Here is a 16062-nt window from a genome sequence, read left to right on the forward strand (position 1 = left end):
TCGATTAGAGCTGACAAACACATATCGATACACGAAGACAAGATTCTGGTGTACTTTGAAATTAGCGCCAAAAGTGATATGATAATAAAAATGTATGCATATCGATAGTCTGATAAATGAATTGCAATTGGCAAATATTGCAACACAGTATTATCGTTATCGAGGCAGTAAACATCTGATTTCTAAATTTCTAAAATTAATGTTGCAACGTAGCAAAAGGTAAATATCGCAACTATAAATAAATATAGTTATATATAGGGCGCATACACATATAGTCTATCGACCGTGTAAACAACTATGACAACAAACACAGCCACCTGTGAATCAGAGTCGAAAGTTGAAATTGTGAAGAAAACATATAAATACGAGTTATTGGAAGATGTGCACCTGGCTCTGCAACCACCAGCAGGTAGTAAAGGTGAGACCTTATATACGCAAGGAAGCTTCAAGTACTTCCATTACGGCTGCGATGGCCACTCGGACGCGGGCTGGGGCTGCGGCTACCGAACGCTCCAAACAGCCATCTCTTGGATTATAAACAGGCGCAGTGGAAGGACGGCCATGTTGAATGTGCCCTCCATTGAGGAGATTCAGCGCTTGCTGGTGAGGATTGGCGACAAACCTGCACGATTTGTTGGCTCACGCGATTGGATAGGCACCATGGAGGAGTTTTTTGTGATAGATTCCCTATTTGATATACCCTGTAAATTTGCACACGTGCAACAACTGAACAGTAAGCAGGTGCTAAAGCAGATTCGTGAATACTTTGTGGATTATTGTGGTTTAATTGTTATGGGCGGGTTAAGTGACACCGCTTCAAAGGCCATTGCGGGCATTCACCTGAGCCAAACGGCGGGCTGTTCACTGCTCATTGTGGTGAGTGACCCTAAACGTGAACCCAATTAAAACTAATTTGGACTTTTTTTAAGGATCCACATTTCGTAGGCGTGCCTAGCTCCAAGCAACAGCTGATTGAACGAGGTTATGTGCGTTGGATGCACAGCAGCGAGCTGGAAGGCAGCGCCTACAATCTGTGCTTCATACTGGAAAAGTAGAAAAACTTCCATAGGAAACGGTGTTGCCAAATCAAACGAAGTTGATAACAACAATAAATTGCACTAGTTTATACCACTGCTAAAACGATTGGAAAGGATCGAGCAAGTTGGCAGTGTTGCCTACTTAACAAATGTTAGAAAAATAGAAATGATTAATGAAAAAGGAGCTTCAATTGGAATGGAAACGATGTTGCCTACTTTACGTCATTTGATATATGTAAATTTATATCGTACGAAAATTCATAACATGGACTCTATAGGGGATCTATAAGCTTACTGCGTATTATGTAACATAAATTAGACAAGTTTATTTGCTTTCTGTTCAAGCGTCTAGTACTACTACATTACAGGGTATTATATATTTGTTATGGCACTAATCGAATACTCAAGTTCGTTCCCCATTGAGTCTATAGTTAATTTGTTCTCTTTCTCTCTCCCGCTTTCTTAGCGCTCGTTATGGCCAGAAATCGAGTCATTTGATAAGCAAATCAATATTTCCACAGTAGAACCATGGCGCTGATAAGCCAGTAGCGAGACTGAAACGCTTATCAAACGTAAAGGCAAACGAAATAACCAGTATATAGAAACTGCAATTGGAAGAAGGTAGCTGCTTAGCCTAGATCCAACTGGAGGGGAGCCTTTACCTCTAGGAACGGATCCACCAGGACGGCAGCAGCTTACCCAGATTGAATTGAAAAAGTTTACTCCAACTGAATCTACCTAGCGCCACCTGCAACAAAGTCGTATCTCAACGTACATTCAAGCATCCAGACTCAGATGGAGCACATTCTCTGGAGCTCTTTGGGAGCTCTGGCCCTCTTCTATGCTCTTGTGAAATTCTGCTTGGGCTATTGGAAGCGACGTGGCATACTCCATGTCAAGCCAAAATTTCTGTGGGGCAACATTTCGGAGGTGGTGCGGGGCAAGAAGCATGTCCAGCAGCTCCTGCTCTACCTCTACGAGAGCTACAAAGGACGCGCGCCCTTCATCGGGTGTTATGTGCTATGTAAGCCCTTTCTGTTGATCTTGGACTTGGAACTGGTGAGGAACATTTTGGACAGCAATGACGGTTACTTCACCAGTAGAGGACTCTACAACAATGTGAAAGTGGAGCCGCTGTCCGGAAATCTATTCCAGTTGGATGGGCACCGGTGGAGACAGCTCCATGCTCAATCCGCGCCAGTTTTTGCAGCCAGCAATCTGCACAAGCTATTGCCACAATTGCTGAAGTCTTCGAGGAAGTTGCAGTCGGGATTGGGAGAGAGAAAGCAGGAGTTGAATGTTAGCCAACTGCTGGACAGCTACAATGTAGAGTCGATAGCGAAGCTAGCTTATGGCCTGTCGTCCGAGGATCTATCAGAGTTTTCCTTAATGACTCGCAGCTACTGGAGCAACTGGAGCTTGTGGCGCGCCTATTTGGCCATGGAGCTGCCCATACTCGCACGCCTTGTGAAGTACCAGAGCTACGAACGGCTAGCCAATGACTACTTCTATAAACTAGTCCAGGAGCAATTGCAGCAACAGCGCAAGAGAGATCGCCAGCCCCTGCAAAGCTTTCTGCAACTCTTTGCCGCCACTGACAAATCGCTGACGGATGCTCAGATTGCGGCTCAGGCGTTCGGGTTTATTTTGGCTGGTCTGCAGCCACTGAATGCGACTCTTGGCTTCTGTCTCTATGAGCTAGCGCTGCAGCCGGAGCTCCAAGAGCGCGCGAGAGCGGAGATTAAACGAGTGCTGAAGGCAAACGACGGACAGCTGACGACAGACGGACTCCAGCAACTCAGCTATACGAAGCAAGTGCTAAATGGTTAGTAAATCTCAGCTATAATATATCTGTAGCTTATCTTTGTTGTCATTCTGTGATCCTTACAGAAACGCTTCGTCTGCATACGCCTTATCCCTTTCTGCTGCGCCGTGCCACGCGTGAATTCGAGCTGACCGAATCGGTCTTTGTCATCGCTCGTGGCAACAATGTGGTAATTCCCGTTGCAGCTATACATCGGGATCCGAATATTTATGTAGAGCCCGAACGCTTCGATCCGGAGCGCTTTAGGCCGGATGCAGTGCTTAAAAGGCCGGCAATGTCCTTTCTGCCCTTCGGCCAGGGTCTGCGTGGCTGCATAGCCAAGCAACTGGCAGAGCAGCAGCTACTAATCGGTTTAGTTGCCCTGTTGGAGCATCACAAGTACGAGCCCAGCGCAGAGACTCAAATACCCATGCTCTATGACCCCAGCAAGCTACTGCTGATGCCTAGAAAGGATATCAAATTAAGGGTGCAGAGGCTGGAGAAGGACTAAAGAAGGAAAACAAAATGAGTTTTCTTTCCTAAATTTATAAAAAATTGTTGCTTTTTGGTATTGTTTTGTATGTTTTACGTATTTTGTATATGCTACTACTTCATATATTTTTATTATAAGCTAGGCTTGTGTGATAATTCTGACGTATTACCTTAAAAATCGAGATTTTAAACGGACAAATGAAACAAATGAAGAACAAATAAATACCTTAAACGTTGTTTAAAAAAATTATTTAAATAGAATCATCATTTCACGTGTATTTGATTTTTAATAAATTCAATAAAATTCCGTATTTTTTTTGTTTCTTTCAAAAATATTTTGAGTTTCCGTTACAGCATTCTACATGAAGTTGGTCGCATACTCAACTACAGCAGCGCAAATATGAGCAATATGATACGCCTATCGATCTATCGTACGTAAACTTATCGTTTTATGCGCTCTCCAACACTGTGCAGTTGATATCGAAGAGACAGAAGCAAAAACAACGCCGAGCGAGTCAGACGTGCGGCAGACGGTGCGCGCGATTTAAAGTGTTAAATTTGTTAAATAATTAAATGCTATTTGATAACATAATAATGCACCGAATAAAGCGCGCGCCTAAATAAAACAGCCGTGTAATAGTGTGCGTGCATATAAAACGTATTAGCATTGGTTTTGAAATCAGTTTCCTACAAATCGGCGGCTGTATTATTTTTATTGTCTTGAATTAAATAACGAAAATGCAAATCGTAATTGACAGGAGCAGCTTTGAAATCGAGACGACGGCGCCTGGCGAAAAAAAAATTAACTGTTAGACGACGAAGGTGGCGGCGGCAACGGCGTTTTACTGTTGCTTGCTTTGAGAACAGTGCGAAAATAGAAATAGAAGAAAAGATAAAAAATAGCGGCGAAAAGTGTGTACATATTTAAATTTAAAAAGTGAATAATTTTATGTGCATGTGTGTGAGTGCCTGTCTGTGATTGTGATTTTACTTGTGTGCGTGTGTGTACAACAAGAATTATAACAGCAAGAGCAATAACAACTGTGCAAGGATCGCCGTCAGGGTAGTTTGTTTGAACAAAGCCCAAAGTCCTGCTGGTGAAGACGGGTGGAGAGAGCGAGACGCGTGCTCTCCTCTTCTATACTCTTTTGTGCGCTTTTGCCGCCTGGAATGTGCTGCAGCCCAACTAAACAAAAACAACTGCAGCAACAAAAATAACTAACACACACACACACAAATATATATACACACACAAATATATATATATATACACAAACCAAAACCGGGTGCCGGCTGCAAGGGGAGGAAACGCTGTGTAATTGTTTGCAGGATTCTTTTGAAGCGCCGCTGCGTTGCAACTGCAGCTGGAAGCTGACTGCGAATATATTCAAGAACCGTGAGTATCCTTGAAATGTGCTGCTTCTTGCACTTGCCTTTGTTGTTATTCTATCGTTCCCTCTCTGCGTTCCACTCAAGTGTGCTAATTACTCAAAAGCTGAAAGACAGACAGACAAACACAGCTTCCAGCTTCACAAACAGTCTCACGCACTTCATATTCCAAGGCCCTCCAGTGTCGATTCCAGTCCAACCATAAGCCATGAAAACTCCTTTCATTGCCAGCCAGCCACCAGCAGCAACAACAACAAAACAACAGGAACCAGAGCTACATTAACAGTAACAACAACAACAAAAACAAGAACAACAGCAATTTTGTGCTCCCTTTTTGAAGTTTGTCGCGCTATTTGCGCAAGTGCAAGCACTCGCCATTAGATGTGCGCACGTGCCGTGACACGAATTAATCGTGCATGCAGCTAAATGCATACGTATGTGTATAGCGCAATTAAGTGCAGTGAATAATTTCTTAAAAAATTACAAAATTTAGATGCATTGCTGAATAAAGTGTTTTTGTTCATTTGCTGTCTTGAACACTTTCACCCTTTCCCACTTATAATGTATTTTCCAATTTGCAATTGCCCCCTCGCTCATCTCTAATGATGCCCTATCTCTCTGTTACTCTTTCACCTCTAACCGCTCTGCCTTGTTGTGAATGTGTGTGTTTTACTGTGCACATTTTTAGCACAAACATTTTGCATTATGCGTGGGCTACTTATTAACTGTTGTTGTTGTTCTTGGTTTTGTCTCTTTTATTTTGTTTTTCTTATGTTTGGGGCATAATGATAAAGCGTTGGCGTATTTCAACAGCATCCGGCGGTGGCTAGAGGGGTACATTGACTTTGTTTATGCTATTAAATCCGTATAAGAATTATAATTTTTTTTTTTTTTACCTTTTTTGGGGGTTAACATATCCTACAGGGAAATAACATATGAAACGGGGTTGGTTTGATGTTGTTTTCTTGCCCTGTCTTATACTTCTTTATGGGTGTGCTGTGTCTCCATTTCGTAATCAGAGCAGCAAACGGTGCTGTGCGTTGTAACTGTCTAACTGTAAATGTTGTTTTATTAGAATTTCTATTTTGTTTTCGTTGTTGTTGTCTTCTTATCTCAATTTCATTTGAAATGTGTCTGTCTGTTCGCATGTGCATTTGCCTGTGCCTTTGCATACCTTTGAAACGACTTTGATACGGGGCTGCAGCTGATAAGGGAACTGGCATGTACAGTGCAACCTCGATTTGCGGAGCAGCTCTAGTCGTAGTCCTGCAGTATCTATATCTTTATTCTTTTATATATTTTTTGATCTATTTTTCCATACCGATTTCCCTCTTTATATTTGCATTTTGTTTAAATAAATGTTAAAGCCAAACTTGTTAATGCAAACAGCCTGTATAATTGTTTACTCAGAGTAATTCTAGATTATAAACCTAGGCTCTTCTATCCAAAGCTTTCCCGCGTCAAGACGCGAGTCTCAAGTTCCGTTAGACTATATAGATATATTTCATCTGATATGTTTGGAATTTTTTTAAAGATATTTTTTGGCTAGGCTATTAGCTTACATATACAAACACATGTGTGCCTCTCTGTGTATGTGCGTGTTTGTATCTGCACTTGGCACATTTTGCTTTGTGCGCTTATCTGATGTCTCTGCGTTGCAGCTAGCAAACGTGCAACCCAATCCCAAAAGAAAACCATTCAACTGCTGCTGCACCTGTGCAACAGAAGACAAAGAGAGACACTGAGAGAGAAAGAGAGAGATGGAGAGAGGGCGGGCAATTGAAATGCCAACAGCTGTCGGCAACGAATTAACTTGGTTTCGGTTCCTTTTGGCTGACTTTCAGTCCGCGTATGCGCGTTCATGCAGTCAAAAGTGAGTATATTAGTTCTGATGCAGACTCGTGCGCGAGTATTATGCAGTCAGATGCGATCAGTACTATCGGTCTTATTTTTATATTCTCTGCCTGTATTGAAGTCTTCTGCTTTGCAGCTGTCATCTATTCAAATTTTTTGGATTGCCCTAAAACTGACTATTTGGCTAGACTTAGAGCTGTCTTTTAGCTAGTTTTCTGCTGTCTACTTAGCTAGTCTCTCTATCTATTTTGCTTGCGGCTACCATAATGTTGGCCAACATTTCAGCTAGCTCTTTGGCCATCTTTTAATCTGTTTTCTTTTTTTTTTTTTTTTTTTTGCTGTCTTTTCACATTTGTTTACGGCCTGCGCCTGCGGCTGAATCAACAAACAAATTTCTGGCTGCATAAATATATATGTATTTATTTATATGTGTATGTACATATAGGTACATATTATGTATAATTAAATTTATGGAAAAATTGGGAATTTCTATTTACTTTTTCGCTCTGTGTTTTGTGAGCTATTTAAAGTTGCGTTCTGCTTATGACCGGCCTAAACAATTGCAACAGCAACAGCCGCAGCAACAACGAAAACATTTTTGTAGTTTTTGTTGTTGTTGCTTACTCAGTTAAGTTCGCCTTGAGCGATGTAAGTTTTATTTTTAATTATGCTTTTGGGCAAATGGAAGACAACGTTGTCTACCTAACAACCCACCTACCAAGCTTTTTGTTGTGTGAGCTTGCACGACGATTTAATACCCTTGCAGTGTTTTTGCAGTTGTGTTTAAGGATGTTTTCATATTAAGACTTTAATTTTGCATTTTATTGATTTAAAACTATGGAGCTAGACTTCTGTATATTACGTACATCATATACAGGTATAGGCAAAGTGCATCTATGTAAATTGAAAAACAGGTTTCTATGAAGAGAGAGAGCGGAGACGCCATTATGAATGCTGATTAGCTCTATATAATATATAGTTTATATTCGGTTTCTCGTTTCTAGCAGTAGCCATACAATTGTGAGGGATTTTCATTTAGTCAGAGTTATCATGCATAACTAATACCATTCTTCTTCTACCACACGTGCAGGGTATGCTGAAATCTGCATATGAGTTTTAACAGTCGATAGGCTGGTAGTAAGTCGAGCCTGTTTATTCGGTTCGCTGTTTGCATACGCCAACGCATCTTTGTTGCTGTTGTTGTTGTTGTAGTTGTTGTTGGCAAACAGCTGTGGGGCAGCTGGGAACGTTGCCAAGAGCCAAGCAACTCTTGAGAGCTATAAACGCAACGCTCTGAGCCGAAAAAAGAGAAGTAAATGCATGAATGAATGCATTTGTTTTGCATCTGGCTGTTGCAGTAGATGTTGTTGTTGTAGTTGTAGTTGTTGTTGTCTGACACCCACTCGACAAACATTTTCGATTTCGATTTCATTTTGGGCTACCACGAGTATATGAATGAATACATACACACGTATACAAATTAAAGGAGAGGCGTTAACTTATGGAGTATATGTCATATATCATCTATATACCTATATATTAGACTATATGTATGTACGTAAAGTGCCTTTGCTCGCCTACGCTAGGTCTTGAGTGCGCTTTGTTAGCTTTGCTAATCGTATATTTCTCGATTTTGGAACCAAATCAGCAACTAGTAAAGCACATTGAACCCCATTTCAATGTTATAAGTCGAATGCAACTCTAATAGATTTAAAGTGAGTTCTTGTATCACATATATTTTCATTGTAGTTTAATCCTAAATTTTATTTTCTAACGTATGTCCGACTTTGAAAAGCAATTAACAGAGGAGCAAATGTTCCGCTGTATTAAAAAAAAAAAAAATGTTTTATATGTCAGCAAATTAGTTACCCTGGCTCTACGTAGCCTCTGCGCCTCCTTCTTCAACAGCGATTTTTCAGCTAACGAGCGTAGACAAAAGATAAACAGAACAGTGAAAATTGACATGTGTTGACTGCAAGCTGTATACATACACATACAAACAGAGTATATAAATACATGATATATATGTATGTATGTATGTAAAGAAAAGAAATCTGTGTGGCTTAGAAAAGCGCCAGAGCGAACCGGCAAACAAACTTGAGCCAAAAATAAAAAATGCCAAAACGAAATATATGTAAAGAAAAAATACGAAATAAACAACATGTGCGCGCTGGGCTAACGGTACTTTTGTTTATCATTAACGAGTGTTGACTGTGAGCCGCAGACCTTGTGTTGTGCGATAAAGGGCCGTGCAAAAACCAGCAACAAGACTTGAACCAGAGTTTACCAAGAAGACAAAAAGAAGCATGCAGCTCTGACTGTTTTCAATTAGCTTTTGCTTAAAACATGCCAACAAGCGGATATTCTAATGAATGTTTCTCAGCTTGAACGCTAATGTTCCTCCATATTTTTTGTTCTTGCTCAACAATCTATCGAAGTGGCAAACTGGCAGTTGGAACACCCACAGAGCGAGAGTACAGAGAGTACCTATAATGAACACCGGCCCACATAAACTAAAACTGAGGCAAATGCAAAAATAGCTAGAATAAATGTAGCTAGAATCACTACACTGTTTATAGTCTAAACGTTATTTTAAGCATAAATTTTTATGGGAATAACGAATATAAATATGCAAAATATTATATATTAGCATAGACTGTAAGTACAGAGAATAGATAAACATTCAAAGGTGATTAATATTTTAGATAATTGTAAAACAAGTGAAAGAGTATTAAGGTGGGAAGTCTCTAAAGTCATTTCAGTCATTCTGTACTTCTTTAATACGTACATGACGCCCACACAAGATGCTAGGCCTGATCAATAGTATATATACCATATCTGACATTGATCTGCCACGCCTCCTTCTCATTACTCTTGTCTACACATCTTAGAACAGCAATTTGACACTCTAATCTAGTATTACGCTATGCCAGCATGCAAAAGCCCTTTTAGGCTGGGCGCACCAAAAATATCCCAGAACATACTATATGTTCTATGAAATGTTCTTATGTCTGCTTAGGGCACAGCATTAAAAACTCTCCCAGTTTCTGAGGCATTCGCTTAAACAAACATGTTTACAGCCCATTGCGACATTACGACTCAGCGCTGATTTATGTTGGAAGGGGCCGAGAGCTGCAGGGGCGTAGGCGGCGTGGCGGGGGATGTGGAGGTGAAGGTGGAGGTGGAAGTGGATGTGGATATGGATATAGATATAGTTAAGCCACAAGGTAAACGATATATGTATGTATGTGTGGCAAATTGAGCAGCTCGCATCATGACTTTACACTTTCACCATAAACAGCATTTGTGGTCAACAATAAGACGGTTCACTGTAGCCCTGCCTCGCGCCCTCGCGTAGGTTGTCAACGTTTCTTGTTGTTGTGGAAAGCTGACATCGAGTGTGCCTGTGTGTGTGTTTTTATTATTTTAGAAAATGCATTTGAAAAGCGAAAAGAACTCATCATTGATGATGCTGTTGTTGCTGATGATAATCTAAAGACTTTTTTATATGAAATCAAGCGCTCGCTCTCACTCGGCCTCTCTCTCACTCAGTCTCTCTCTCAGAGTCTCGCTCCGTCTTCCTCCCTCTCTTGTGTGCTATCTCTCTAGATATCTATGCATCTATGCGCTGCATTTGAGTGTGTTTCGGCATCTGTGTTTGCCTTCGACGTCATTAACCCAAATTTCTATAAATAACATTTAGCAATTGGATAAAACGAAATGGCATATACACACTAACATACGCACACCTACACACACACACATACGAAGTATTGTTTGCTTTATGTGTGGAAATTTCAAATTTTTCGCAGCTCATTAAAGATAAGCAAAGCAAAGCAAAACTATTTAACAATCCTATTTAAAAGGCAGACGAAAAAAGTTGTTTTTTATGCTAAGTCTCATATGTTTGATAAGCTTAGTATGTAACTGCTTCATTATCTAATCAGAAGTCGAATGTCAACACGCAATTCGATATATGGCGCAAATCGATTATCGATCGAGCGAAGCTATCAGGCAAAAAGGGAGAGAGCATAACGAGGAACAGAAACCCGAAAGTAGAGCACAAAACATACAGAACATTTTGCAATAGCTATGTAAACAACATGTGTATATAAATGTGTGTGTGTGTGTGTGTGTTTGTGTATGTACATGTGGTCTTCCTCTTGGCCTGCCTCGCTGGAAATAAACTTTCGGCACATTAGCGTTCAACTGTTTAATCGGGCATAAAATTATATGATTACACATTGAAAACATGGCCAAAAAAAACATGAGTGGGAAAATCTCTACGATTGTATGTGTGTGTGTGTGTACATAGTGTTGAGATACAACTTATTTATAGACTTTGATTGAGAAAACTTGGGAACTACAAAATGTTGCCTAAGTACTAAAAGAAATTCTTACTCGAAAGCTAATAAAACGAATACGAAATTAACATAATTGTTTAATTCATGAAAGTTTTAGGTTTTAGAAAATGGGAAAAGAATACATAAAGAAGCAAATGAACTTTAAATGCAGTGCATTAACTTTAGTTATCGATAAGTTATCGTTGAGCATAGACAATTAGCAGCCTGAGGGAAAGAGAGACATAAACAGAGTGAGTGAGATTTACAACATGGAATTTATACATTATAATACATCTCATATTTCATATCGATAGCCAGGGAGCAGGAAATAGACAAGGAAACAGTTGGCAGTTGGAATAAGCTTTGCAGCAAGAGAACCTTCTGTAATTTCCATTTCATTTGGCGAGCTATCGATAAGTTATCAATAAGAGAAGTCTACTTGACGTCAGATATAAAGATTGGCAAAGGGAGATAGTCGCTTATTAGTTATATTTAAAGAAATACTCTATTGTATATTTATTATTATATTATTATTAAATTAGTAATTGAACGATTTGCTGCTTATCTAGAGTATATTGTATGCATAAATACTGGGGCTTATCTTTAACTTGAATTTCCTCTCGACTCACACTCAACTCCCTTCCCCATTGCGTAGAACCATTAGTTTTCTCCCTCTTTCGAGCTTAGTCTGGGCAAGTGTTGCTCTGGCACGATGTCGATAACATTTCAACTTGTTTCGCATTCACGCATAATTATATATATACACACACACGCACGCACACATGCAACACACACACACACACTGAGTGTGCAGTTAAGCTGTGCGTGTGCGCACATCTTTGGGGTCGCAATTAGAAGTACTCTCGCTCCCCCTCTCTGGCTATCTCTCTTGTTCTCCCTTTGATGGAAGGAATATCTGTGCAGACGAACTCTGTCAAGTCACTTCCTGTAATAGAAACCGAAACTGAAGCGAACGTGCGGCATGCAACTGCAAACGTGTACACAAATCCATTTAACGTATCAGCCCTTGGACCGCAACAGCAACAGCTACAACAACAATAATAACAACAACAACAAGAGAATACAACATCAGCAACAGCTTCCGCTTTACCAGATGCAAATCTCAAGGCGCCAATGAAAACCGCATTGGGACGTCGATTTCTCGAAGCAGAGGCAAACATCCAGCAACAGCCGCAGATCAAAACTTAAATAGGGCGGAAAATTATGCGTAGATAGTTGTAATAGAAACGTCTACGATTCATAGATATCCTGTAAATAGTTATAAGCTGAAGAAAATAATAATCTCTTGATTGACTATATTCAAAATTTCAGTTTTCTGAAGCTAAGGCAAAACCTAGTGGATATTAAAGGTTTCCTAGTTGCCCTACTTCTGATCTGTAACATCCTTTGCTTGAATGTCATTATGCCCTTTCCCTTAGGGCGCGTCAACAGCAAACAATCAATTTGACATTTGTTGCTGTGATGCGGGATTCTTTTCTTGTGTCCTCCTCTTCCCTTTCTGCTCTCGCATCTTTCAACTTCAACCTTATGTGAGCCTTCTGTAGCTGGTTCCTTAAACCCTTTTTCCTTGTCTCTGTCGGCTTTTGGCTTAAACGCTTTTCCGCTTTTTTGAGCAAATTGTCGTTTTCCTGTTTTTGGCGTTTTATGCACGATTTGTTAATTTGCTTGGCTACTGGCCAAGAATCTGGGCCTCGGTAGATTGCAGAGTAGAGTAGATCACATCACGTTTCTCAGACGATCTCCCTCTCTCTCCCTCTTTGTCTCTGTACTTCACGTTTTCTCTTCGCTTCTTCATCTCTCTATGCCTTTTGCTTTTGCTGCTGCGCATCTTTGTTTACTTTTTGCTTTGCCCTTTGGCTGCTGGCCTTTAAACTTCAGCTCTCTTAAAGCATTACTCAACTGAGCTTATACTTATGCTATGCTATACATATATATCTGGTATATATGTGAACCTCTCGTCTTGAGAGTGGTTTCCGCTAGAAGTTCAGCAACAAAAATGTGGAGCACAATTTGCATGTTTGCATAGAGGAAATGAAATGGTTACCACAAGAAGTCTACTACAATTATCGTCTGATAATTGTTGTGCCTCATATATATATATGCGTGTGTATATAGTAATATCTAGAGTATATATACGATTCGAATCGAACAAGTGAAGGCCAAGTCGGTTTCTATTCAATGGCCACTCTTGAGGGCTTGAGACTTGGTTCAAGTGTCGCTGGCTGATTATGACACTGACAGCAACTGTCAGCGCGGCAATTACAAACGAGATACAAAGATACACAGATACACAGATACATAGTGACATATAGCAGCACAGATACAGCCGCAGATACGCACTTACAAAAGCTATGCAAGGGCCACAATGCACAAAGCACGAATGATAAATGCAAACAAACAAAAGCGCGACAAATGGAGAGAAGAAGAAAATAACTTGTAAAAGTGTTCTAGCAGAGGCTGACCAACTATCAGTTACCCTGCAGCCTAGCCGGGATATCCAAGAAAAGTTCTTTATTAACTTATGCAGATGAACGATTTAGGCAGATATACTCTATTCACTGAAAAATAAGCTTACCCCTGCCTTTATCATCAAACCCGTTTCATCATCTTCAGCGAATTTCCAGGGTATCAAAAGCAATGTACATGAGTGCTAACAACAAAAGCTGATTGCCTAAAGAACTTGAGTGTTTGCATGTGTATGTGTAGATGTTAGTATGGACATGTGTGTGTGTGTGCAGCTGTCTGTGCGTGCATTTGGAAAAGCGCAGTGAAAAGCATCGAGAGAACAAGTTGAAGAAAACGACGCGCAGCCAGCAAAGTCGCTGCTGGGCAGTGTAAATGACCTCTCAAGATAAAAAGTTGCTGTTGTCGTTGATGTTGTTGTTGTTGTTGTTGTTCCAGTTGTTGTTCGAGTTGTTGCTGCTGAACGTCGAATTGCAATTTCCGCAAGTGCGGAAATAAGTTTTTGTTGTAGCTGCTGTTTTACATAAATATTGATTCATTAGCCCAAGGTAGATTAGATACGAATGCAATAAATGATAAGCCAAGCCGGGCAGAGCAACAATGTTGCACTCGGGCATGATCGACTCGTTGAATACTCGTTTACGCTTCTTCCAATTCAATTTATTCCGGAGTTGACACGCTCCATAATGAAGGCCATATTAATTTGTTAGTGGAGCGAATTCATGATTTAAGCCCTTGAAATGTCTGTAATATATAGTTTTTCTGATTTCCTGCATCCTTAGTTTGTATGATCAATCTCAATTGGAACTTGTAAAATTCAGTTTCTGCTTCAGTCGAAACCTATATACTCTTCTCTTCGTAAGCGCAACTGCAGGTAGTATTAGGTAAAGAGAATGACTAGCTTAGCTGTCTTTTTGCCTGACTCACATTTATGATTTATTGGCTAATATATGATTGATTCATTAGTTAAATAGCAGGAGTGAATGTCATAAGGACAGATATAAAGAACAAACTTTATGAGTTGCTTCTTTAATATATAAAATGATATGAAATAGTTGAAATGTGATAAGCAGCTAATATATCACCTCTTGTATTGGGCAGTTATTAGACTTATGATTATGAATTATATATTGCCAACTGCTGCTAGATTTCCCGCTAACTTTCTTGTTTGCTTAGACTTAGACTGGCCAGAGAAGAGTTGCAGCTGAAGTGCTTAAAGCTTGGCTTTGGGGTTACTTGGTTAACCACATAACATTTGAGCAGACAAAGGCATATAAAGAGGGAGAGAGAGAGATGACAACACAGAAGGAAAGAGAGAATGAGAGAACTGTGCAAGCACGTAAAGCTCGTATGAAAAATGAGGAAAACTGGAGAAACATTTAAATGGGTCACAGCTCGTGTTGCACTAAGCAACGAGTTGCTAATGGCTTTATTTATATGCTCGTGCCTCGTGGCTCTCCACTCTCAGCTCGCAGCTCGTAACTTCCCAACTCGTAACTCATAAACTGCAAAAGCAAGACAATTGCTTCCTGTCCGCTGACTTTGGCATTGCCACACACACAAGCACACACATGCACACCCATTGACATGTCAATTAACAATTAGGCATTGCATTAGCGCAATTAGCCTGCAAATTGATTAAAGCTCTTCGTGGCACTTGTCGGGCACGCACAAAACATATAAATCAAATGCTCTCCGATATCAGTTTTCATTTTTGGGTCACATTGTTCATGGCTTTCATTTTCCGATTGCCCCTTTTCTCTCCCATACATGTGTCGATTCCAAAATAAACGCCAGATTTTTTATGCTCTGCAGCCAATTGCTAAAGAGGGTATATTGGCTTTTTTCTTTCAGCAAAATATTGAGTAGTCTCTGTCCGATGTGTCTCACTGGCCCCATCTTCTTCTGTCTCTATATATGTATCTCTATCTATAATGAAAACAGAGATTAATATCTGTTTCTATCTGCGCTAGGGTATCTACAAGTCGGGCACATTCAGTCTTACTTATTTAATGTTGCGCCTACACAATTTCTCACTCTGCTCTTACTCTCGCCGCCGACTATCTTCCCCCGCCTCCAGCTCTATAAGGCGCAAGCAAAAGCTTATTAATAAGCATAATTAAACATGATAATCATAATAATAATAATAATAATTTCGTTTTGAAATATGCGCTAGTTTTCGTTACATGTTATTTACGAGCGCATTATTACAGCGCTTCAAGACAAATTTCGTAAATTTATGTTTTTCTTGGGTGATTGGGACAGAGCAGGGGGAGGGAATGTTGTTGCATGTGCCACATGAATTTATGCCACATATGGCAACACATGCAACATCCATAGCTCTGTCTATATATATATATTTCGGAAGTGTGGAGTCTGCCTCTCGATGTGAATGATTCATTCACGCGTTGCTGATAACAAGGAGGCTGGGATTTTTGATTGTTTTCTTTCTTCTTTTTTTTTGGATATATGAAAATGAAAACATGTTTTATGTGCAAACGAAACAAGTTGTATCTACATAAATGATGGGTTATGGGCTATGGTAAGCTTTCTGAATAAAGAATGTATGGAATATGCTAAAGAATAATTGAAAAATATTTTCAGCTAGTTACAAACTTAATAAAAATGAGATTATACGAAAATTTAGGAGCTTAAGGCG

General features: G+C 40.0%; 3 protein-coding genes across 32 annotated transcripts in view; all 3 read left to right on the top strand.

The window, feature by feature from the left end:
* The first annotated feature begins 79 nt into the window (after positions 1 to 79).
* Positions 80 to 3583, top strand: Cyp6u1 (Cytochrome P450 6u1). Of its 2 annotated transcripts, none has more exons than XM_018010543.2 (3): positions 80 to 219; positions 1504 to 2862; positions 2928 to 3583. In XM_018010543.2, the coding sequence occupies exons 2-3, from the start codon at positions 1833 to 1835 to the stop codon at positions 3350 to 3352; spliced, it is 1455 nt and encodes a 484-aa protein (XP_017866032.1). In that variant the 5' UTR covers positions 80 to 219; positions 1504 to 1832; the 3' UTR covers positions 3353 to 3583. The 2 variants fall into 2 exon arrangements, with proteins under 2 accessions (XP_017866032.1, XP_089326787.1); XM_089470661.1 differs by lacking the exon at positions 80 to 219 and adding an exon at positions 280 to 418.
* On the top strand, positions 298 to 1126 carry Ufsp1 (UFM1 specific peptidase 1). The gene is made up of 2 exons (XM_018010562.2): positions 298 to 876; positions 930 to 1126. Exons 1-2 carry the CDS (start codon positions 298 to 300, stop codon positions 1053 to 1055), a joined length of 705 nt encoding a protein of 234 aa, XP_017866051.1. The 3' UTR covers positions 1056 to 1126.
* A 222-nt stretch (positions 3584 to 3805) lies between the features above and the next one.
* Positions 3806 to 16062, top strand: part of mim (missing-in-metastasis) — a 49985-nt gene continuing 37728 nt past the window's right edge. For 19 of the 29 annotated variants that reach the window (XR_016270193.1, XM_018010498.2, XM_018010503.2 and 16 more), the window contains exon 1: positions 3807 to 4729. The gene's annotated coding sequence lies outside the window, so the exon portion shown is untranslated. Of the gene's footprint in view, positions 4730 to 15793; positions 15946 to 16062 lie in introns of those variants that run through there. The other 10 variants (XM_018010513.2, XM_018010530.2, XM_018010531.2 and 7 more) reach the window with 3 other exon arrangements.

Source organism: Drosophila arizonae, chromosome 5 (genome assembly GCF_054131065.1).
Source record: "Drosophila arizonae isolate 15081-1271.41 chromosome 5, UAZ_ARI_1.0, whole genome shotgun sequence".
In the NCBI taxonomy this organism is placed as follows: Eukaryota; Metazoa; Arthropoda; class Insecta; order Diptera; family Drosophilidae; genus Drosophila; species Drosophila arizonae.